Raw genomic sequence first — 26,230 nt, 5'->3', positions numbered from 1 at the left:
GATCAGCCATAGAAACTTTGCTCCTGCCTCAGTTCTTGTTGTGGCATCAGTTCAAATCCTTTTCATCTTTTCTTTTTTCATCATTTCTCTATTTTCTTTTTTGCCCAGATTTTGACCAAATTGTTGTGCAAATAAGTTAGCATGTTAAGCTTTCAATTAAGATTTGCAGGGGTGGGGGAATGGATGTTGATTACAAACACTAAAAATATCAAAATCTGAAATCAAATTTGCTGCGATTTATCATAATAAATTGGAGCTAACACACATACACACATACACACTCAGAGAGAAATGGAAAAACCATCATTCGCGTCATCATCATCATCAATTATGAATGCATTGAGTGAAAATGGGTGACGGAACAGGAGGGGTGGGTGCGGGGGTGCCAGTTCAATATAAATGAATCGTGTATATAGTTGGTATTCGGATATATTCAAGTGATATGAGTGATGAGGGGGTCAGTGAAAGCGTAAGCAAACATATACACAAATATCAGCCATGAGCCCGTTAAAAGAGATTCCATTTTGACAGAAGGACCTACTGCAAGCTACTACGTGGTGGTCAACGCCTGCTCCTGACTTGGATTCTCTATGGCTTTAGCTCTATCTCTGTCGCTGGCATTGTCAACTGTAAACATACTTGAGCTTCCTGTTTTGCTATTTGTGCACACAAAGAGCAAGAGATGAAGAGGGAGAGAAAGAGAAAGAGGGTAAGGATACAGGACACTCATAGGACAACCCACATGCCACATGATGTTTGCTTGGTTGGTCAACTAACAATTTCTCTCCCCTTTTCTTTTTTTTTTTTTTTTGGTTTTGGTTTCTTTTTCGCCTGCAAAAAGTACTCGGCAAACTCATCAGCACCACAAAAATATCCTTAATAATTTTCTTAAACCAACAGCCAACACAAAGCTCGCTAGCATGAAGGATGCTTTTAGCCACCCCACACCCACATACAGCACACACCCGGACCCGGACCCGGAGCCGGGATCACACTCAAACTCTCAACTCAACTCAACTGTCATCGTTTGTCATGTGTCCACGTCCATGTCCTCGACGCTTTGGGTCGCTTGTGCAAAGTATTTAGTTCGCCGGTCGCATCAATCCAAACACAAAATGGCCAACACCCGGAGTATCGGATGTGGCTGAGGTTTCCTTTTGCTGCCAACTCGCCCCCACACTCCGATGAATCCCGAACCCTGCCCTAAACTCTCGACACCCATCCGTTGGTTTGTTCGCTCGTTCGTTTGCCCCTAAAGTAAACATCAGCAGCAGCTACGAACGATGGCGACAAAATAAAAATAAAATACGAGACGGGACACATTTGCCAGTTGGGTGTGAAAAGGCATTTGCCGCTGCTGCTCCTGCTGCTAGAGTTCGAGCTCGAAAGCTTCGAAATAAAAATAAAAATAGTGTGCCTGGGTGACAAATAAAAATACGAAAGAGAAAAAAAATTAACATCCTTGTTAGTTGTGAAAACACGTTCGCTAAATACGCCAACACACACACACAAACCAACCATCCATCCTGCAGGCCGAGCAAGCAACCCTTACCACCCCCTTAACACAAAAAGGACCTCAAGTGGGTTTGCCAGAGACAGGAGTAAATATTTTAACAAGTGTCAAATGCACACGCTACTTAACTTGCTTCTTAGTCCACAATTCAGATCTCCGTTTTTTTGCCTCTCTCCCCCTCCTTTACCTTATTCGTTTTTCGTGTGCAATTGTTTAATAAAGAAAATAGTAACAATAGCCAGGCTAAAATAAGTTGAAGTTTTTAACACACTTCGATTTATTCGAGAAACTCTGCTAGAAGTACACACAAAAAAATTCAGATTGGAAATCGTTCCAAAACTGGAACTAAAAAACGAAGGGCAATAGCAATGCTTTAATGAAGACATAAAATTCTTTATTCATTTAGAAGAAACATAAATCGAGATGTGAGTAACAATGTTAACGAGAGGAAAGTAATAAGATGATCTAGTAACACCTTGTTAAGAATAAAACCAAATGATCCTCTGAAACCCTGCCCCAATGAAACGTGTCTGATTTGGTTATTAACTTATTTTAGTTTAAAATGCTTTTGACTTAAATCACTTGTTTTTAATAGTTTGATACTAAATGGACGATATTGAAAGAAACGAATTTTGCATGATTGTTTTATCAGTAATTATCTTCATGAGTCTCTTTGGAGCACTTTGTTATAAGACTTAATTGAAAGATACCAAAAAGTGAACTTTAAATGACTTTAAAAACAGCCGAAACTGATTAAATTTATTGGAGTAACATTTTCCCCCGGCAAAAGGATCATTTATAAGCATTTAAATCTAAAAGAGGATTCAAAAAGATTCGCAAGCGATCAGAAATTTGTAGAAAGGCCGAGTTTTCAAAAACAGTTTTAAGTCTGCTCATTCGCGTTTTAGAACAAGTGCCTAAGCCTCGCTTTCTTTGAGTGTATGCCCATACGGTATTTTAAAATCAAACTTATGCGATTTTGTGTCACTTTTCATACAATTGCAACTACTACCAAAGCTGTCGTTCCCTTTCCCCTCTTACTATGCCCATGTAATTTGGGCATTTGTGTGCATTGATTTCGGCACTTAAGGCGCATAATCAGGCGGCGGCAATAGCAGCGGCAGAAGCTGGCAGCATCAGCGGATTTGTGTGTTCAACAACAAGCAGCATGGCTCAGTGCACCACAATGGACAGCAGCAGGAGCAGTAAGAGCAGAAGTAGAATGTCGATGATGATGAAGAGAGGAGGAGGAAGAGGAGGGGGAAACCCTGAAGGTCCAATGGCATGTATGGACGGGGCCTTGTCGACAATTTTCGGTCTCTCGGCATAAGCAGGATTAAAATCAAAACAGATTTGCGTTGACAATGACAACGGCCAACAGGGGCCAAAGGAAGAGAAACAGAGAGAAGAGAAACACGGCGCGAAACATGTTAATGTTCATGTCGCCTAGGCAGAAGGTTAAACAGGACATGCACACACACACACAGACACAAACACACACATACACGGACCAAAAGATTCGTCCTGTTGGTTTGTCCTCTGTTGATACTCTATATGTGAAACAAAACACCTTGCCACGAGAGCAGCAACAGCAGCAGCAGCAAATGAAATGTCATTTGAAGTTGATTACTCAGCGACCGAAAGACCGCCTGACAGGGGACAAGGGGACATCGGAGGGTATGCATTTAAATCGTTTTCAAATGATATGGCAGCATTGTCTCTCTTCCTCTTAGTGCCCTGAGAATGTGTTTGTGTATAGATTAACCCCCCCCTTTGTTTTGAACGGAATCTGGTTTGCCTTTAGCCCCGGGCGGCGCTTAACAAGTGCAGAACAGAACAGAAAGGAATTAAAAGGAGTAAGGTGAACATATGCTGACCGGAAAAACAAAATGGCCGTGTGGAAACAATAGATAGCTCTGCAAAAGACAGAGCATAGTCGACACTAGTTAATAGTCATCAATACAATGACTTTAAAGAGAGTTTTAGATGAAATTTAATACGCATATTATCTTGAGCTTGATGTCAAAGACTGTTTGTGCCTATGATAATAATTCCCAAAAATCCTTTAGCCTAATCCGTGTATATTAGTTACTTAGCGTATAATAATGAGACTTTCACATACATTGTTTAATACTTACAATACGATATTATAATTTTAAGGAATGCTATAACAAAGAAATGTCATTATTAACATAAACAAGTCGTAAGGGGAAGACACCCAATTTAGGATGAGAATTGACAAAGAAAGATTAGTTGTTCCAAAAGTTCCAATTCGATTTTGATTTAAATAGAAATAAGAACCTGCTTTTTCAAAATCTTCATTAATTTCGAGCAGAAAGTCGACATGGACACCAAACCCTTTAACGTCAAATAAAACGTCAAATCAAAAAATTATCAACCTAAACCGATAGAAGAATCTAGGCAAAGTTTAAGAAATTGGAAATACATTTCTAATCAGACGTACAAGAAGTTGTTAAATCGTTTAAGGGAAACTACAAAATTAGCCAGATTCTCATGTTTTCACAACAATCTGCTTAACTTTACGATAAATCCTCTACGTTGAATAATTCAAAAACAATATTGAGGGACAATGAACAGACTGGGATAGATAGATGCCAGCTGTGACAGAAACTGATGAAATCCCATCCAATAGGCCTTGCAGTAGCCTAAAACAACATTTCTAGACGAATTTGTAACAAAAACAGAATGTCAGAGTGACAGTCGTCGGGAAAAAGGTGTTAAATGAAAATTAAACCAAAAGGAAACAGAAACAAACCACATTTGGAAAAGGGAAGCGAGCCTACCCTTTAATGTAGTCGAAGTAGGGAGTTTATTAAAATGCAATTTTGAAATTGTTTTTGGCTTCGGTTGTCAGCACTTGATTAAGACCAAGCGATGTTGCAAAGGGGAAAGGCAAGAGGTAGAGAGGGAAAGGCAGTTGCGCCGGCGCAATGACAATTTTGCCCTCGAATACCGACTCGGTCTGGGGTGTCCATGTCAAAACAAATGAAATGCAACGGGAGCAGCGTTTTATGTAGGGTTGTTGTGCCTACACACGCACACAACACACACAGATTGCCCACAAGTGCCTGGCAGGAGCCAGTCCTCCCTTGATTTGAATATAAAAACCCAGCAGCAGCATGTAATTGAATTTTTTTGTTTTTTACTTTTTGGGTATTGAAAAGGGGCATGAAAATCATTGATGATGCTGTCACACCTGGTGCCGCAGCTATCAGCCACCAGAAACGTTTTTGGTCGCTTCATCTCTCCATCTCCCTGTTTTGGCCATGTTTATGCATTAAGCCGCGTGTTAAATAATTTCATGCTGCAAGTCAGTGGGCTCTTTAGGGCCATAAAGTTGCCAAAAAGGGAGAGACGATGTTTTAATGGGGCAACTCGAAAATGTTAGCATGTGCAGTTAAGTAACATTATCACAGTTAGCAAGAAGCGAATGAACGAACGAAGGGGGCGACGGAAACGAGAACATGGCATCGTTATCATTAACAGGGAATACTACAGCAAGCAAACAGCAAACACTGTGACATTGTCATTACGTGTGGTCATCATCATTTTATCATCATAATTATTGGGTTTATTAGGGCGTCACGTACTTGCCATGGCTCGAAATCCCTTGAAAAAGTTACTAACAACAACAATAACAACAATATAGCTATAGCAGATGTTGCCAAAGGCAAAAAAGCAGGGGATTCAATTGCCCAATACGGCACTAGCTTGGTGTACCACGATAACTCAATACCCTTCTAAAGCAACGCAAGGAACTATTATTTCTTTTTATGTTAAAGTATTAGACATACTAAACAATTTAACATAGCACTAGTAGGATCAAATTTATCATAAGCAACCAAGAATAACGTAGGAAATAAAATGGATCACAGTTTTTATATACTAACCGTTATAGAATGAATACTTAACAGTTAAAACTAAAGCCAAAACAGAACCAATATATTTAAGTTAATCAGATGTTTCTATGTCATAGGAGAAAACATTATACTCATGGAGAAAATTACCGGACACTGTTATCAATTTGAGAAAAATAAATAACCCCTTAAGAGGAGGGTATTATCGTGAGAAGGAGAAGGCATGATTGAAACAGAAACCATAAATCGCTAGCAGAAAAAGTGACTAAGACAATTCGTCATGTCATAAGGACTTGGGCTAGAGATTTTCGAGATCTCAATTCCAGGGCTAATGGAGCTAAACCCACACAAATACACAGGCACGCACACACACACACAGAGAACAATAGCAATAAACGCCTTCTTAGGAATTTCAATTGGCCCACAAAATCTTAAGCCCCCCGTCCTTATACCATCACTTGGTCGCTCTCTCACAGTGTGTGTTTGCATTACTAATATGAAACGCCTACAAGAGCAATCACATCATCAACAACAAAAACATTCACTCCTCCTTCTCCTCCACCCACCAATCCCTTACTCCTTACACTGCTCTACTCCACTTCCAACTCTCATACACCGCTCAATCTCTCTGAAATAGTCGAAGCGGTTGTGGCAAACTGGCAGGCGGTCGCTCGTCCCTTCCTTGGACATCCTGCGGCGTTAATAACCCACTTACTTATAGTTATCCCATTGTTGTTGGATAGATGTGCTGCTGCCGCTGCTGCTCAACGACGACGGGCCCATAAATTATTCGGGCAGCGGCAGCCCGTGGCTGCATACACAAACAATTGCAACTGGAAATTGACCGCATTTCGCCATTGGCAAGGCCAGACAAAATATTTGATTGAAATACAAAATAATAAAAGGAAAAAAAAAGGGCAGTAAAAAAAAAATTAAGAGGAAATGTGCAATTTTTTGAAAGAATTCACACAAAAACCGAAACGAAAAGTGGTCATCGTGGAACAACCCTCACCATATATAAACGATATGTATGGTATGTATGTTCGTTGGCTCACCCATCGATTTAATTGCCGTTGTAAATTTTTTAGTTGAGGCTTTGATTTTGTATACCTCTCGATATTGTTGTGGATTAAGAAAGTATATAGGGATTATGCAGCATTAAAACTAAACACTTTATAGGCCAAAACGAAAATGCGGGAACAATACGAGACCAATGCGGGTATGGATAAAAAATAAAGAGAGACTCCATAGTGAAAAAACATTGGCTGGGAACACCAAGGTCTATCTACACTTCTTCATTAAAATCGGGTTTATATGATTTTTTTTAAAGCAATATTAGAATTCAGTTAATAGCCCTAACAGCATTCAAACAAATCGTTTTCTACCTTTCACCATATTGGTACATTTTCTTGTATTTGATAATTTTAGGTGCCAGATTTCATAAGAGATCCCTAAAAAAGTTCGAATTCAATTAGCGAATTTATATTCTAATGACTGAATACAATTTCGTCAGAGTTATTGAAAACTTGACTCATCTAAGGGGTTGAATAAACCTTAAGAAATCTTAACAAAATTAATAATTTTCTATATTACGGAATACAAATATTTATTTAATAAATCGATTAATTTTTCACTTCATCAGTTGCTAATTAAAAAAAAAAAAACAACTTTATCAATCTAATCAATTAAAATCAGTTTGATCAAAAATTATGATGCAATTTGTATGCCTTCTTCTACACAGTATTACATAGTCGATTTCACAGAGAATGTAGAATCTCCTCTTTTCAATTCCTTTTTTTAAAATTTTTTTTTTAAGTATTTGCCCATCGAAAATAGAATTTGTTATGCTTTGGCAATAGGATTTAGGTAAAGGACATTATAATGTAACAGGACAACTTCGACACGGACACGCACTCCTGTCCACACACACAACAACACAGACGCCCAGCTGTCAGCAGTGTCGAGTCGGAAATGTGTCTCTAATTTGTGTTTTCCATAATTAACCGAAGCTGTAAATAAAATTTCAACAAAGTCACAACTAAAACACAAATCAAATGATTCGTGTCGAACCGAAGAGATTCGAGTGGAAGGGAGGGTAGAGCGGGTAAGGAATGGGCCGCACCTCAGTGCAAACTGATAAGAAGTTGCTCAAAAGCCACAAACAACATGCACTGTAATTAATTTCATCGTCAACTTTTGTTCCCCGAGATGAATGCAAATGAATTTGTACGACGCAATGTTAATTCAATGATTCAGATGAGGATGTGGCCCAGCGGCGATGGCGGCAACGATGATGACGCCGATGACAACGGCGGCAACTCCCTTTTGCCACTGACGCAAATTGATTTCCACAAGGTTGGAGCGAGAAAGCGAGACACAACAAAACCACAATGACCGCAACCACACAGAGCAGAGCCAGTGAACAAGGAGAAGGAGAAGGTGGAGCACCACCGCCATGAGGCAACTGCTAGCGAAAACCACAGAGAAAGGATTGTGTGTCTGAGTGTGTGTGTGCGAAAAAGGGAGGTGCCTACACTAGGACAGGCGACGGTAAAGAATGGGCCGAACCTGAACGGTCGGCTTTTTGGGCTCATCATAAATAATGCGAAAAGTGGCAACTGGATACCCTCAAGGCGCTTATCACAATAAAGCGTCACGAAACTTTAGGCGAAGGCCGTAAAAAACGAACTCTGTTAAATAAAAAACCACAAGAAAAATGAGCTTAAAGCTAAAATCCTAATCGACTGGCAAATGAGATGCAGCGAAGGAGTAAAGTATAAATAATTAATCAACAATTGCAACAATCATAAAATATGATGTGTTAATCAAGCTTAGGCTTTTAAAATTAAAAGGAAATAAAACTGCGAAAACAAAAAGTTGACCTAAAAGCAAAAAACTGGCTTAAAGTTTCAACAAAGAAGAATTTGAAACAATGAGTACTCGATTTCAAATGTATTTATATCAAATTTAATAGGAGATATAGACTATGAAAAACTTAATTAAAAGTAAAAGTTATAGGAAATGCATAGAAATACTGGAAAGGCAAGTTGAATAACGAATTAATGTTTTAAATAATTGTGAATTTGCAGCAAAAAATGGTTACAAGTTTGAAAAATAACAATATAGAAAATCATGAATGATTTTCCTTCCCAAAGGGGGTGCCAAATTTTATGCAGCATATGCAAAAAATTTCTATTAATCAAGGGTTAGATTTTGGGTTAAGATTGATTTTTGGGCCAAGCCCATATGACAATTTTATATGCTATAATTGACTTATAACCATTAAGGCTACGCCTACATATCCTACATATGGTTAATAAATTAATATCCTTTTTTTTTTTTGCCGTTTGCTCATTTGGTAAAATTTAATGGGCAAACTGTTAAGGTTTTCAAAACGATAAGGCTCATTAAACGCCACAAAATTCATAGCGAACCTCAAGAGAAGAATCACCAAGCGGCTGCTTTTCGCCCATTACCACGCCCATTAATGCAAATTAAACGCAATGCAGACATATGCCCGAAAAACCTGACTGTCTGCATACATAAAGAGAGAGAGAGAGAGAGAGTTCACGATTTCAACTACGACTCCGACTCCTGGATGTCACAGCGCATTATCATTCATAAATCAAAACATGAAAATTGTTTAGCATAACGTGAGGCGAACGCAAACGCGTGCATAGGAGGAGGGGAAGAGCGGTTTTCCAAGAGGGTTGCATTTGCCAAATCAGCAGCAGCAGCAACAACAACAACAACAACATATGATAATGTTTTTCAATTTGGCCTTCAAGGCAATTCAATCCCCCTTTTGCTCATAGCCCAATAAGCATATACAAACTGAAAAAACGAAACGAGCATAAAAAGTTATGAATAAATTAAGACATTTCGGTTGTCAGTTGGCGAGGGGTGTATGCTTAAAAGGGGAGTGAGGGTTGTTGCTCACTTTTTTTTTTTCAATGAATTGGTACTTCTATTAAACTCACATTAAAAAACAGAAAGAAACCCCCCTCGGTGTAGAAGTGCAAGCAACGATGATGGTTCTGAGATTGAGCTGTCAAGTGTAACTCAAGCATTTCCAATGAAATGTGCAAAAAAATTAAAGAGAGAGGAAAAATAAGAAGAAGAGTGCGGATAAGTTGGAGAATTCTTTGAGCGAAATTCGAGAATTGAAGTCATAGATATATCCATCTAACCAAACACACATTGTATACCTCAGACAAATGCGGTAGGTTAACCAAAAGACAAACACGGATGTGGCAATCATCCGCATTCATTGAAAATCCTGTCGAGCGAAAGATATTTTTTCAATACCCTGTATTATCTGAATGAACAAATGGGTATACATATTGGTGTAATGTAAAGGCATGGAGAAAAGGAATAAGAAGGCCTAATACAGTGAAGCGGATTTTGAGACGGGCAAAGATTAAGCCAACTCTTATCCCGTTTTAAGTATTCAAATTTAGGATATCTAGTGTAAAGATTTATTTTAGGATCATGAGGTCAATTCAAACTAATTGCCAGATTCTCTCCAAAAACTGTATATGTATCTAATAATTGTAGATGAACATTTCCCGGGTATTTATACGTTATCGTAGGCTTACGATGTTTACATGAAGCTTTTGGGCTAACCCTAAGGGTCTTTTAGTCTAAAGGTCACTATAATTCTTAACATATTGGATGTTTATATAGATATCAAGATTTCTTAAAAAAAGTTTTAAAGTTCTTTCTTGTACTCAATAACTTTATTTCCTATCTAAGTGCCCACTTTGACTTTGACTTGCTTACAGGGTATAAGAGCGTTCGTCGCCATGACTTCAAACAGAGAATGGTGTTTTTTTTTTTTTTGGTTCTATTTTTTTCGGTTTTGTTTTAAATGAAAATTCATCAACATGTCGCCTCTCCATCTCAGCGTCTTGCGTCTGTTTTCTTAGTAACAAAGCCACCCAAAGCGTTTTCCATTTAGCCCCAACGGGGTAAACGATTTGTGTCTCGCTTAGTTTATATATATATAATATATATATATTTTGACAGACAGTTTGGTTTGATGGAGGTAAAGAAATAGTCGAGGGGCAAAGAGTTGCTGGGGCGTCTTCAATTACGACACGCGCGTTGAAAATAAAATTTCAGCAGTCGTTGTTGTCGTCTCCGCCGACTTTCCATATGGACCATGTCACCAGGCAAATGTTCTCTGGTTATGCCTTTTGCCTACCGCAGATGCCTCTGACGACTCTTGGCTGCGACTAGAGAGAAATCAACGTCACCAAAATGGACAACACACGTGGGTCCCACATTCCCCACCCCCATCTCCACTCTCCAGGCCATTCTACGTCTCACCAAATGGGCGGCCGTTAAAAAGCCAAAGGCAAAGCCAAATAGCTGCGAAAAGTAAAGCCGCTCGTAAAACTCAAACGAGGCGAGGCAAGAAGATGGCAAACAGCAACAGAGACTGAGCAAGAACAAAAAAAGGAACATGGCGCCAAATAACCGCAACCATAACGACGACGGCGACGACAAGGAAAGTCTCAAACCCCCAGAAGGGTCCCCAACACCGGGAGGACGTTTGCCGCCATTTTGTAAAAGAAAAGTGCATATAATAAAATAAAATAGCAACAACAATGCGAGCAACACGAACAACACCCAAGGAATCATGGCAAAAATGGCATTAAAATAAGAAGGGCATAACATTTTTTTTTTTTTCCAAATTACCTAGGCGAATATGTAATACTCTACGGCATCTGAAAGAGAATGGATAACCGAAGAGTATTCTTCGAGATTTTAATAAGATAATGGAATACGAACAAGTTCAATAGAAACTATTAGAATAGAAGTTATTGAAACGAGAAAGATCATACGAAATAATAAAAAGATTGTGCCAAAGGAAAAGGTGCATTACCATAATTCCAATATAAGTTTACAGTTCTATGAAGGCAAACTTTACCAAAAATTTAACAATACCTTATATTGGGGATACATTTCATCTACATTGTCATCCGAAAGAAAAAATAAGTTCAACGACATGGGATGGGAAGCAGTCAGGCAGTGAAAATGGGCGGCTGTGATTTGGCTTTTGTGAAAAAGTGGAAAAATGGAAAATGGCGAATATGTCGCCGAGCATCGTAAAAAATTATGCCCAGAGTTGAATGTCGAAGGAGAGCAAAAACTGGCTTTCATCGTCCTTAATTTGAACCTACCTACCAAACCGTATGTATATATAAAACAAATGGCCATCTTATGGCACTTTAGTGGCAAAATCAAATTAGAATTTATGTTAAGTTGCAATGGCAATCATAAATGTGGCGCCCAACGTGTGTGTGTGTGTGTGTGTGTGAGTGTAGACCTCATTGAATAGCCATAATCATGTAGTGACTTTTATACTCTTACTTTGTGAGGCTGCGATCTTTTTAAAAAGAAAAGCAAAGAAGAAAAGACCAACGTTTTTAGTTTTCGTCGTAAATTTTTACAACTTGGGCGCCCAACGTGGGGCGCTAGCGCTTTTACTTTTTAGGCACGGCAGCGCACAATGTGGATTAGTGGCTTGTAATGTGCGCCATCTGTTGGCCACTTGAGGGCATTACTCACGCCACATTTGGCGCATTCAAGTGCTTAGCGTGTTAATTTGCACCAGTTTCAGTTGGTCGTAGGTCGTCTTTAAACCAGGGATGATACGTTAGTGTCGAGGGTTGCTAGCTGACTACTGTTTTACTACTACTACGGTGACTGTGACTCTGCTGCCTGCGGGGGGCCATGTTAAGCCCTCACAATTGCCATTTGATTGAGTGATGCGTCAGTTGTTTGGCATTGTTGTTGTTAGTTAATGCGCCCTGCCAGTTTTCAATAATACCAAATAGAGTGAGAGAGATGGAGAGATTGAGGAGAAATAGATAGATTTATCCATATTGAGAGGGTGCATCCTCATCCAAATGCTCATCATCTCCATCAGCATTCAGATGACGAGCATTAAATTAACTGTAACTGGCACTGCACTTTACACATTTTACATATGTCGCCTATAACTTTGAGTGCGGCCCACTCTTTGAATTCTGGGTGGGTGGTTTTTGCTTGTTGTTTCTTTTTCGTTTTTGGCTTGTTTGGTTAATATTCCCTCGAGAATGGTAGAGAGAGGGTAAAGGGAAACACCGAAAGAAGAAATGAACAGACAACAAGCCAAAATCAAAGCGAATGCACTCAAAAGATCTAAAGCCTGGAGAACCGGGGGAAACTGTAGGTAATTCAATAGCCAAAAGCCGTTTCAGCCTTTGACATGCGGCTGCTGTTGCTGCTTCTGCTGCTGTTGTCGTTCCTGCCGCTGGACGGTGGCACTCATCAAACTTTTGACATGCAGCTCAGAAAAAGTGGAAATGATAGATGTGGACAGGGGGAGGGAGAGAGGTTGAGGGCTGCTGCGCCTTTTTGCATGCAAAATGTCAGCGCATATGTCAGCCTTTTGCATATGACCGCCTCGGTTATATGCTCAAAGAGAGCGAGGGTTAATATAAAAGATATCCGTTGTTGGCAGACAAGGAGGTTACCTGAACGAAACATTGCCAGATATTTCAAAGGCTATGTTCTGAGGGTCAAACAATAGTTAATTCATTTTCAAAATTGTTATTTAATCATTCAATCCTATAAGTCATGATCTATATTCAGGTATGTAAAATATAATAATAACAGAATCTCAGAATAATCTATTAAGAAAGTAACCAAAAATAACATCAATACCAAGAACAGGCCCCTTAAATTTTATATTTTATTAAGATTTCTTAATAATTGTGATGTATAAGATTGTTCCATAACTTATCAATTACACCTCGCATGTACTGGGATTTTTCTGTTGTTGTTTTTGTGTTTATCACAATTCTATGACCAAATGCATTTTGATGCAAATCTGGAGCGAAGTTTTTAGGTCTTCACTTCTTTTGAGCCCGATGCCTGGACCAGGATAGCTAGCTAGCTATCATCCGGTCAGGTCAACTCCAGTTTCCTCCCCTTGCAGGCAACCTTTTTGCCTGTAATTCTGCCCTCCCTCGCCGAGTATTTTGGCTATGATGTCCTCTCTGCCTGTAACTGTAATTGATGTTGACTTTTTGACAGTTTGAATGTCGAAATGAACAGATGAGAAAGAGCAACAAAAACGGGAATGGGGGGGAGAAAGACTAAAAATTTGTTGGCTACAGTGTTACACAAAAATGACAACTCTGATTAGTTATGTGACAGTTTTTGTGATTTGAATTCAATTATGACATGCAGGTGGCAGACTGCACTGCCAAAGCAGCAGTCAAAGGACATGCCAAAAAGGAGGAAGGATGACACAGAGAAATAACCGTCTGCCCTTCTTCTATTTCATTTACTGGCGGCCCTGACTTGATCAATAAACAACACACCGTTAAAGAGTCAATATTTTGATTTTCCGGCAGGGAGGGAGGGAAAAGAAAGAAAACTCGGGGTGAAAATATAAGGAGCGGCAGCGGCGCTCGAGCTAAATAAATAGAAAACTTTTCCAATGCAAACAACAACCTTGGACAAAGCAAAAGAAGGCGAAGGCGAAAGGAGAAACCCAAAAATAGGTTCAATAGAGAGCGAAAAATGTGAAATCGGATATTAAATGCCTCGCACAAGCAAGCAAACAAAACAAACAAACAGTGAGAAAGAAAAGCGATGGAACAATGGCTGGAAAATGAAATTAATACATTTTCCTCGATAAAGAATGCAGTCAACCCCAAGCCCAATAGGAAAAGAAATCGCAAATGAGAGGGGCAAATGGAGAGTTGCACTAATATAAATGTCGGAAAAATAAAACCCCAAACTCGTGTGGGTGTGTGGTGGGTGCGCATAGTCTGGTAATTGAGCTCACAACAAAATAAAAGAGGTGGAATGACACAACTAGTAGAAGGAGGAGGTATAGTGGACAAGGGAAAGGACACGTTGCCAATTGCAAAGTGCATGGGGGCATAACTTGAAATGGCCATTCGATATGGTTACTTAAAGGGTAATTAAATTAACTGGCAGCAGTAGTAACAAATGTAACAACAATCTGATGTCCTTCTGCTTGCCATTGACATCCTTTCAATGGCAGCAGCAGCAGCCTCATCAGGAGACAAACAAAAGCTATTCACAACGGGGCACAGCACACTGGTTGCCACTAGTTTTTTTTCTTCCTTGTTTTTCTATATGTATGTATGCATATTTCATTATGACAGAACTTCCCCCTTTAGAGGGTGAGAGGCGATCCTAGCCAAGGGGTTGGCTAGAGCTGGGATTGAGTTCCGTTTGTTTGGTCGTCTGGCAGGATGCTTATCGCGTGCCAAATCATCGTTATGATTGCCGCTACCTTTCTTACTCACTCTCCGTTTCTCTATGGCTTTGAATTGATGATCAGATGATGATTAAAATATATTTTGCAGCTTTTTATGACACCAGTCGATGGAGAGAAAGAGTGAGAGACCAGGCGTAGGATATAATGTGAGGGCAAGCTAGGCTAATGATTATGTTGATTAATTATGAATCAATTACATTGTAAAAAACAGATAGTAAAAGATGCTCAGCCCAGAGAGTTGTTTAAGGTTGAGTTGCTCAATGTGTGGCAAATTAAATTAGCTATGCTTATGGTCTGGGGGTGCGGTGGGATAAACCATTGAAATTGGGGCACGATTACACAATATGCATTTTTTATGTACATAAATATAAACAATATGATATTCAATTCAGCAATACAGTTTTTTTTTCAGTGTTAAGTGTTTGTGCTGTAAATTAAAGGTTCTTTGTTTAATAATAAAGCAGACTTATAGACTTAGGAGTTTTAGGAACTACAGGATAGGAATTCCTAAATTATTTTAACATCGGAAGTTACTAAAGTTATAAATGATTCCAATTGTCAAGCTATTAAACATCTAAAGGATCTTTAAGATCTTTCATATCCAGGAAAAACTGGTTGGAAAATCTTTACAGAATTTCTTGTTCTGCCCAAAGTTAGCCATAAAATTAAATTACTTAACTTTCTTTGCAGTGTCTTGAAAAGCAGTATTTTCCACCTTGAATGCTTACTTGGTACTTCAGTGTTTAGTACCCACCACCCGATCAATTAAAACTAAACAAAAATTTAATTATGCATCCCCCAGAACAGAAGTTGCACGTAGAACGAAGCCTTACAAAAGCTTCAATTGAATTAGAAAGAAAAAGGAAGAAGCGATGAAAAAGCTACAAAACCAGTAACAAAATATTCCGTGGCCACGTTCCACATTGTGTAGGCAAAATGGCAAGGACGAAGGACGCTGACGTTGATGCTGAAGTTTGGTTGGGTTGGTGGGGCGAGGACCCATTCAAGTGCGGCGAATTGAATTTTTATTCGTCTAAACTTTATACAAAATGGCGCAGGCAAAACCCTAGGTAAAGCCTGGCGCAGAACATTGGCAGAGGGTAGGAAAATTATAGTCAAAGAAATTTGATTTTGCAGACAACACAAAGACAGGACGAAAAGTAACTCGGGCTATGTTTGTGTAATTGAATTGAGCGCCGAAAAGCGCGTAAAAAAACCAAGAGAACGATTTTAACTTTGAATGTTATGTACTATCTATACTCTTTTTCGGGTATATGTACCTACATACATATATTGATTACATTTATCTTTTAAAATTAACTAAGTCTAGTTTAGAGCTAAAGCAATAGTTTAGGATACAACGGATAAAGACAAGAAATAAAAGATGATACATCGGTTAAGTTGTTATAATTTAAATATATCTTCAAAAGAACTTTTGAAACCTTTTCCATAAAAGAAATATTTGTTTCTTTTAAAACTTCACCTTGTATTAAAGTCTTTAGGACGTTAGAATTCAGATTCTACAACAAATGTTTGCTTCAAAAGTAAATATGGTCTCATTTCGGTAAGCGTATCCAAATAAATGACAACCACAAAAAGCAGTAAAGAAACCAGCAAGGGGGAGAGATACAAAGAACGAGAGAAAGAGAGAGAGTAAAAGAAAAAGGGAGACGTAAATTCAGAGTAAAAGAGATGGGGCCAAAATCACAACAATGGCGGACTAATAAAATAAACGCAAAAGCTTTCTGTAAGCAAATTGAAAATATCAACAAACGAAAATTGATAAAAAAAAAAGAACCCAAACGAACGAAAGAAAACTCTATAGAAAACCTTAAAAAAACTGGCTACAGAGATACAAATACAACAGAAATACTAACCAACCAAAATAATAAAAAAAAGGATAAACAGAAAATGTTTTTTTTTTTTTTTTTTGTTGGGTTTTGTTTCTTTTATTAACAAAACAGATAGAAAACAAAAGCGCTCAGAAAAAAGTCGCAAACAAACAGCAATTGGACAACAACGAAAATGCATAAAAAAACAAGAGAAGGAAAAGTTTATTGTTGCTGGCTGGCTGTAACAATGAAAGGCAAAACACAATCCATATATAAAATTCAATTTGTACGAAAATAAACAAAATGGCTGGCTAGCCCCCCATCCTTCACCCCTCCTCTCTGCTGATCCACCAGTTCTACCTCTTTCACTGGCCCAACCCTCTGGCCTGGCCACAGCAATTCGATTAAAACTTTTACATGCACACACACACACACATTTTCGCACACTCTGGCAACCAAAAAATGAGCGCAAATTAAAGAAAAACAAGCAGAGGACTTCGAACAGAAGGACGAAGGAGATTGGCGGGTTTAAGCAAGGCCTGACAAGAGGAATATTAAAGTTTTTTTTTTGTTTGATTTTTTGTTTTTGGTTTAAACCAAAAAATTAAAGGCATAAAAAAGTCAAAAGAGTGTTGAAAACACAACAGCAGCAGAAGCAGCAGCAGTAACAATGACTGGCTGACTGAGTGACTGACTGACTGACTGCAGGTCGACTGACGAACGTTACGATTGACGTAGCGACAGCGATTAAAGTTGGTAGCCAGGACCGGTTTGTCTTTGGTAGAAGTTTCTGCGGTAAAATATGCAAAATTGGTAAACAGCATATCCCGTTTTCAAGGTCATTAATCTACAAATGATTATTTCAATAATTTTATCCAAATTAGGCACTAGAAAATGTTTTAAGAGCGACTTTTTGGAGTGTTGTTAATCCAACCAGGGCTAGTTTAAGGAAATATTCTGTTAGTTATATCAAAACTTGAATTGAATGGTTGATGGATTATTAAATTGGCCCTATCCTATCGGCTTTAACATTTAACGATTCAAAAACAAATCGACTTCCAATCAATAATCAATTCCTTATCAATTTAGAAGTAATTTTTTAAAATTCTCAACAAAATGAAGCAAAAATTTATATAAATTATTGTTAAATGAGCCCCTGATGCCAACAAGGACCTTCAACAAAGTGTAAAACGCTACTGCTTTGCGGCTAAACGCAATAACCAAACGCAGCAGCAGCAGGCCAACAGAGACGCCGGCAGCATTATTTGGTATACTAGTGCCATCCCTTTTCAACATTTTTTGTCACGCCCCCTTCCCTTGCAGTGGGAGCGAAAAAGAGATGGCATACATTTCCCCCTCCATTTGTGAATTTGTTTCTTTTTGTTTTGTTTTTCTTGTTACTGTTGTTGTTGTTGCTGTTTTGTTTTGCGTTTGCGTTGGAATTTGCTTTTGTTGTTTTGTTAAGAAGTTAACTTGTAGTTTTGGTATTTGCTTTTGCTTTAGCTTCTTCTCGTACTCACTTTATCATGTCCGGTAGGCGTTCCGGTACTTTAGGGTGGGTGTTTTTCTTCACATAGCTCGATGATAGCGCCTCGGTGCATGCCAGCATTAGCTCGGTGGATAACTCGACCGGATGTTGTGGTGATTTTTCTTCGGGTAACTGCAACAAGAAATATAGGAACAAGTGTAAAAATATATGGTGAAACCAGAATGACAAAAAGAAAAATAAACCAAAAGAGTGAGAGAGACATAGGGAAAGAGAGAGATAGAGTGAGAGAAGGCAAGCAAATCAAAGAAGGAGTAAGAGAAAGAGAGGTTAAAAGTCAGTAATAAATTTCAGGATATGTATCAAACGTATTCCAACCGATGCACACAATTGTTGCATGCTTTTGGGCGCTGTCAATTGTGCTACCTCAACTTGTTGTTGTTGTTGCTTGGTTTTGTTTCTCATTTTTTGTTTTCGCCTTTTCTTTAAATTAATTATCATTTTAACAATAACAACCAGGCCTATCCACATCCATCAAAAAGTTAATTGATGGATTTTTTTTCTTCTTCCCCCTTTTCTTTAACAACTTTTTAATTTCTTTTTTTTTTTGAGTACCCTGTAGCAATAGCAATACAGTATGTTAAAACCAGGTACATGAAAATTAGAGAGTTTGTTAGGCAAATAATCATTGTAAAATCTATAAATTATCATGACTAATTAGCTTCTATTATTAACACATTTCCATATAAGCATTTCCTGGCTGACAGGACAAACTCAAAATTCACAACTAACGACAAGATTAAGGGTTTCCCGCTAGCAACATATTTCGGCAACATTTCCACCCCAGCAACATGTTGGGCTGGCAACATGTGTGAACGGAAACATGAACTGCTTGCAATATGCACTGCTTTGCTTAGGCAACATAAGCGCATTAGGTTTTATAAACGTCTATACCCAGTATAGGGTATCACAATGTCCACTTTGAGACACGTCTCAAAATTGTTGTTTCTTCTTCATTACATGACAAGCGACGCGCGAGCTGATCCATCAAAAGGGCAGCAGAAGGAAAAGGTGGAATGGGCCGCCGACAATGACAATAAACACGAGCCAAGGTAACATGGACAGTAAAATGAAAAAAACAAATTTAAATAGTAAAAATTATATACATACATATCGAAGAAAATAAAAATATATGTGTATACATATGTCTATAGTTAACTGAATGTTATGGGATGAGTGGCTTTTTATGCCATTTAACGATTGATTTAACAGCCAACCGCAAATATATAAACATTTTTATAGAACAGAGGAAGAAGCAAAAAAAAAAAAAAAAGAACCCTGACAAATTGCCAAGCGACACAACAACCAGCGGGTGAGGCAAGAGGAGGTGGGGCTCCTCTTAGGGCGTCAGAATTTATAGGCCAAACCCGACCGGACCGAAAGTGCGACCAAGAGTGGCGGCGGCGCGCGAGGCCAGTAAATAAAATTCATATAAAAATGCCAAACAAAAGAATAAAAGCGTCAAAGAAATGGCAAATAAACATTTGAGCAAAAACAAAAGCCGAAAATCATAAAGTTTAAAAACTTGGCAAATAGACAGATATGGAAATGTATTCATTTCAAAGCGAATGTGAAATGCTCTCCAAAAGAGATTTTTCAATGGGGGATTTTTTAATCTATTGCAAATGTGTAAAACCTTCAAAGAGGGTTTCTTAAAATGTCAATATATAACTCATAACTTAGACAAGAAAAAATGTAGTCCTGGTAAACACAAAGGTGAATCCCTTCTTAATTTCCTATTATTATAATTTTACTAAGTCTGAAAATTTTCTTTTTCCAGGTAAGGTAAAATTCACGAAAATTGAAAGAATCAGAAGTCAGAATAAGTTTAATGCAATAAAAATATTCCCCTTAATATATGCAATGGTGTTATTAAGAAAAGAAAATAAAAAACTACAGAGTCTTAAAAAGTGCAAGAGGGAGAACAAAAAAGGAAAAAGAATGTCTTTATGGCATCTAAATGTACATTGAATGAAATGACTTTAAACATTCTCCACAGTCCATAAAAATTCGTCTATAACCGGACATTTTATAGGTAAAATCACAGTCATATAAACCCGGCCAAGTGTTAAGTGGCTCCTGCCAGGACACAACAAGCCGAGCCAAGCTAAAGGCCTTAGATGACGCGACAATTACGATGCAGGGGGAATAACAAGTTACGACTTATTTGGCCAACTGTTTGCAAGACTCGACGACTGCTTGGCGACAGTTTCAGTTTCTCTGCTTTTTTGTTTTCGTTTTTATAGGTTTAAAAGTTTTGTTCTTTTCTTCGTATTATTTGCAGCTCACCTGAAAGCTCTTATTGATGGCATCAAAGAGTATGGTTATGGAATTGCCCAAGAGAGCATGACGAGCTATTTGAGGACACACTGAGCAGGCATTGCGATATAATTGTACGGCCAATGTAAGAGATCTTAAAGAGGATGAAAAATATCAAATCGAATATAATTAAAATAATTGAAAATTTGTCAAAATTGTTTACTCACTTTCTGGATATATCAGAGTTCTCTTCTAGACCTTTGCTAATGACATGCGTGGCCAATACACCTAGACCATCCATGGAGAGAAAGGCTTGAAAATCAAATGCCTGAGCCTTGGGTATGACACGCAAAAGATTGCCAAGCACACGATCTAGACCCTGTGCTCCACCGCCTTTCATTATAAGATTAATAAATTTGGGAACTGTACTCTCCCGTTTCACATGAGCTGGTAGTTCATCCAGACCCTCCAAATACTCCGTGGCACTAAGAACAAATTAATTTTAAATAAGATCACATCAATCTGGCTTTTGGTCACTTACCATTGGTTCATTCTTTGCTTTAGCTTCTTCATTTTCTTCTTATAACTTCTCGAATGTCCACTGCCTCCTGCCACATCTGATATTGTGGAGGATAAATCACCATCTTCATTTGTTGTGCTACTCCTATTGCCATTGAACATATCGTCATTGTCAATGTCCTGATCAGTACGTCCGCCATTTTCGCCATCTTGCTGCCTTGATGAGGGCATGGTCAGTTCGACAGCTCGTTGTCGGATCTGTTCAATGTTTTCTTCATGACGGCGGGCCGATTCCATTTGTTTATGTAGAATTTTCCTTTGAAGTTCTTCTGTGGTCTGCTGTTTCTGCATGTGCAGAGCCAACAGACGCTCCTCACGATCACGAGCCTTCTCCCTGGCCAGTGCCTGGCGTTGACGTTCCTTTTGTTCCTGCATTTTGCCAATGCGTTGTTCCTTCTCCAGACGCGTTTCATTCATTTTCTCTAGTTTAAGGATACGCTCCTTTTCCAATGCCTGTCGACGACGCTCGACAGCTGCCTCCTTGGCCAATTTTTCCTCTACACGTTTCTGACGCTCCTGTTCGATCTCCTGCAGGCGTCCCTCTGTCTCCTTGGAGGATTCTAGTAGGTCTAAACGTTTATTTTGTGCTTCAATATTTTTAATAAAGTTGATTTCCTTTAACTTTTTCTCCTCATCATGAGCTTTTTCAATGATCTGCTTAAGATATTGTTCACGATTTTCGGCTGCTCTTTGGAGACGGCCTTGCATCTTTTGGCGTTTATCTTCGATAAGTTGCTTTTTGGCAGCCTTAACATCCTCCACGCGTGCGAACAGTTGCTGCAATTTGGCAGCTTTCTCCTGCTGGAGCAGGGCTCTTTTTTGCTGGGCTCTTGCCTGCTTGGCTTGATACTTTTTCAAAGTCTCCTGAAGCGAACGTCGACGCGAAGGTGATGATAATTTTTGATGCAATTCTTGAGCACGACCAGGATGACGAGCCACATAGGCCTGAAGGGTGGCCAATGCCTCGGCTCGTTCATTCCAAGACATATCAGAGAGAAGCGCTTGATATCGGGACTCCAAACTAGCATTATTATCATCATCGCTCATGGTCACAAACACTCCAGAGGAGCTATCATCTAAAACCTCATTGAGACAATCTTCTGGCTCCTCTAGCTGCACTTCGGCATCTGTCTCATCCGTCTCAGTATCGACATCAATTTCCGTTTGCTCCAGCTCACGTATTTGACGTTCTAAAGATTCCTGCACTTGGACCAAAATCCTCTCGTTATGCTCCTCATCATTGTCATCGGTGTTTTCTGGTTCATCGTTCTCATCGCAGGCACTCAAGGTATATGAAGCATTTGGCGACTTCAGGCAAGCTCCATTTGGTAACTTGCAATGGGCAATACTCTCATAGAGCTCGCCAATAGTCTTGGAGAATTCACAATTAGTTTGAATTTTAATATCAATTTTATTGTGCTCATCGTTAATGCCTGAAAATCCGAAAAGATTTATAGAGATTAGCAAATATTCGATAAGTTCTTTGAAAAATTTTAGTTTAAACCCTTCAGATAGGTCTCGCCAGGATATATATCCTAATTCTAATTCATAATTAAGCCGATGAAAGGAAAAAGGAACGGAAAAACACAGTTTTCTCTTCATCTCATGATTATAGTTCCTATTTTAAACGTTGTACTACATCACGAAAATTTTGATATTTAGCCAAAGCAGAAAAAAATTGGGCCCTTTTGACTATTTTGTATTCCTATTAGTTAGTGTTAGTGATATGACAATAAATTTAAAAGCTTTATGATTTAATCTGTTTAATCGCTCCAAACTATTAGCAAATGGTTTAAAGTTTGCTTTACAAGATTACAAGATTTACAAATTGGAGTTTAAATAATTCCTAATATCAACTTACAGTCGACGACAGTTTCTGCAGAGGAAGAGCTACTCTGACTTTGTTTTTGTTCCATTTTTTGTTGCTGTTGCTTTCTTAAGGCGTTCTTCTCGCTCCGCATATACTCCTTGTGCAGAGAAGTCATTTTAAGGCCAGTAAGATCCGATTTTTGACGTTTAATAATAGTAGTGCGTCCCGTTGTGGAGCTGCTACGAGTACTAGTAGTGGCAGCTACTGAAGATGGACCAGGAGTTCCTACCGCCGTTGAAGCTGAATTTGATGGTTTCTTTTCTGGCTTCTTGACTTGAGTGCTTGGACGTTGGGCAGGAAATGAATTCACCTTGGCCTTGGCATTTTTGATTTCTGGTCTAGCTAATGATTTAGTTGGCTTAGTAGTCAATGTCTTGCTTGGATTGCTGGACTTGGAAACACTTGGTGGAGATATTCTATTGGCTCTCTGTTTGTTGTTTTCATCATCGGACTTTTGATTTTGATGCTGCAGCTGCTGTTGTTGTTGTTGTTGTTGCTGTTGCTGCTGCTGCTCGTTGAGTAAGGCCAAAGTTGGCAGACTGGCATAACCCGTGGGCTGATTGAATCTATTTGACCAATGCATACTGCTGCGTCGACGATTCTTGACCGTCAACCAACCATCATTCGCCTCAGATGCCTGCTGGTTTTTGGTTTCGGAATGTCTTTCTTCATGTCTATGTGAACTTTTTGTTAGCTGCTCATTGCTGGCTTTAAGAGTGGAAGTAGAGCTCGCTATGTCTTCGCGTGAATTCAATTTTGAATTGGATGCATTTTTCCTGGTGGCAGTGGGCAGTAGAGTAGATGATGCTCTTTTGATTAATCCGCTAGATTTAGCGCCAACCGCTGGTAACTGCTGTCGCTGCTGCTGTCCATTCATTTCTAGCATGGTGCGAGAACGGGCTGATAAGCGACTGGCCACATTTGTTGGCGGACCATAGCTCTCCGTTTTGCTAGAAGGACGGGATGGAATTGCATTCGCTCGACCTGTCTTAGCCGCCACTATGGCAGGTTTCACTGGATTACGCTTTATGCCATTAGCTGGCACCACTTTGTTGGCAGTGGCTGTGGCAGTTTTTGGCATAGTTTTAGTCAATGTTGGGCCACTCGAATTATTCATTGATTTCTTTAGGGGACGATTGAGAACACTGGAATATTTTAAGGGACTATTTTGCACAATATTCGCACTGATGGGATTCAAGGGTTTAAGATTCTTATTTAATTCTTCAACTGGCTTCAGTATTGTACTCGGAGGAGTGGGTTCTTTGTTGGCTTGTTGTGAAAGCAGAGCATTTTCCATGGACTCCAAAGTGGATACAGTCATTTCCAGGGCAGTAGGTTCTGCTGGCTTATCTGTTGTAAGTTCCTCCTCCTTTGCCGCCACTGATGCCGGCAGTAGACTCTCCAACTCCACCTTCTCTTGAATCTCCTTTTCCTGGGCTTCTCTCTCCTCCGACTCTCTTTGCATTTTTTCTCTTATATCGGCCAATGTCAGATGCGGATCCTCCAGATCCGTTTGACAATACTGGGTATTCGTCATAGGTACAAATGGTTTCTCACCACTTAGATCCACTGGTTCATCCTGTACTGATTTCTTGCTGGACGCAAATAATTCTCTTACATTAACTCGCATAGATCCTTTTGGCACTTGATCAAAGGCACGCAGCATTTTCCTTGGCGACTGGGACTGACCCTCAACAACTCCGGAACCGGGGCAACAGGGTGAAGTCTTTCCCGAATGACAGCAACTACTTAGAAACAGAGCTGGACTTGATTTGCCCGAATTATTGGGACTACAAAGGCTCTTGGTGCGGACTCGGGGCGTGGGATTACTTTTGCGCACCTCCCAGGCCAAGCTCTGCGGACGCTGTTGCAAAGGTCGTGACTCATAGTCCCACGATACCTTGAACCATTCGCCCAAAGCCTTGAAATCTCTCACATAGTTCTCTAGCACAAGAATTGCCTCCTGGCAACTGGATATATTTTCATAGCACTCGACGGTTTGATAAATCTCATTCACAGCTCGTTGCAAATTGCCAAACAAAAGGGCCCAGTAGCGAGCCTGTAATTCCGATTTCTTATCCCTGCCGGTGGAGGCACTACGCACACGTGGTCCACCATTTGAGGCGCTGCCAGAATTTCCGTTACCGCTACCACCAGCTGTTTGTTTGCTGCGAGCAGCAGAGGCCATCGATGTGGGCGATTTGGGTGGCTTGCGACCTAGAGTTGAAAAATTAATTTAAAACCCAAAAGAACTTCCAATTTCGTTTAACTTACAGTCACCGTTCATATTGACGACGCCGCCGCCACCGCCACCGCCTACGCTTGCAGCTGAATTTGTTGTTGTCTCATCACAAAACTGGTAAACTAGCAAATTCTTTGCCTCTCGCCCCTCCCGGCTTAATACTTCGCGCATTTCCATTGTTGGGGGCCTTTTATGGTGTGTGTGTGTGTGTGTACGTGTGAGGCGGTCGGTGGCGTTGCTGCTGGCGTCTCACTCACCTACGCAGAGCTGCAGCTGTTCGCCTTTAATTTGCTTTTCTCGTCTCCAGTCGAATTATTTGTCAGATTCTTTGGTCAGCCTACTCCAACTCTAATCGACTGTTAAAATTGAATTGATTATTGACTTGATTAATTTTTAGTTTAACCCCTAATTCCATTTAATGCTATTTTCATACTCAATTTTCTGCTTCTTCCAAATTGGGGTTGCGAAATGAAAATTCGTTTTACAAACTTTGACAGCAGCACATTGTTATATTGTTTTTGTAATTAGAAAGGTGTTGGCCTAAATATTGTTGGTGGTCATTTGGCTAAGCCCCCTTTGGGCCTCGATTGATCAAGGGAGCGCGGCAGGTGTGAGCTGAGATTTCGATTTTGTCTGTGTATTGTATATTTTCCGTCAGCTTGCCAAGAAAAATAAAATCAGACTGAACGAAAAGTCGCCACAATTGCACTTCACCCACACTTTAGTAATTCACTCCACGTTTTTCAGATCTTTTTTTCTTTTGTTTGGTTTTGTTTTGCAATTACATTTGTGTACGGCCACGGGCCAAACAAGAAACAGCTGTTTGGTGGTATGGAATACAATGGAAGTGGAACACCGTCCAGTGGCGCCATTGAAATTCTTGATTATAAAATTGTTATCGATAGTTATCAATTTAAATTTGCAATCGGAAGCACAACAAAAGCTTAGAAAGAGAAACAATGCACAGCAATGGAAACGGGAACGAGTTGAAACGAGAGAAAAAACAGAGATCCAGGGTAACTTAATCCATGACGAAGTGTGTATACCCTTGCAAAATGTGAAGTTAGGTGAACTTTTGTTTTATAATTACTTGTTGACAGCTAAATATTGAAGTTATAAGATTCTGATTAAGTTTGACAGAACTAGAAATATTGTATATAAATCTACTAATTATTGAGTTTGGTAAAGATATTTAAATCAG

The 26,230-nt window shown here is 39.3% G+C and overlaps 1 protein-coding gene across 2 annotated transcripts in view; it reads right to left on the bottom strand.

Annotated features, from left to right (window-relative positions):
- Positions 1-25,844, bottom strand: part of ssp3 (short spindle 3) — a 31,528-nt gene extending 5,684 nt beyond the window's left edge. The window contains exons 1-7 of one of the 2 annotated variants that reach the window (XM_068289155.1): positions 25,463-25,844; positions 25,062-25,410; positions 22,779-25,004; positions 20,880-22,350; positions 20,566-20,823; positions 20,369-20,492; positions 18,054-18,193 (exon numbers count right to left, since the gene is read on the bottom strand). In XM_068289155.1, coding sequence (XP_068145256.1) covers positions 18,054-18,193; positions 20,369-20,492; positions 20,566-20,823; positions 20,880-22,350; positions 22,779-25,004; positions 25,062-25,206 — 4,364 coding nt within the window. In that variant the 5' untranslated portion in view covers positions 25,207-25,410; positions 25,463-25,844. The remainder of the gene's footprint in view (positions 1-18,053; positions 18,194-20,368; positions 20,493-20,565; positions 20,824-20,879; positions 22,351-22,778; positions 25,005-25,061; positions 25,411-25,462) is intronic. The other variant, XM_068289147.1, reaches the window with a different exon arrangement.
- Positions 25,845-26,230: the final 386 nt, after the last annotated feature.

The sequence above is a fragment of the Drosophila tropicalis genome, unplaced genomic scaffold, assembly GCF_018151085.1.
Source record: "Drosophila tropicalis isolate 14030-0801.00 unplaced genomic scaffold, ASM1815108v1 contig_1187, whole genome shotgun sequence".
In the NCBI taxonomy this organism is placed as follows: domain Eukaryota; kingdom Metazoa; phylum Arthropoda; class Insecta; order Diptera; family Drosophilidae; genus Drosophila; species Drosophila tropicalis.
This window is presented reverse-complemented; position numbering and strand designations above follow the sequence as displayed.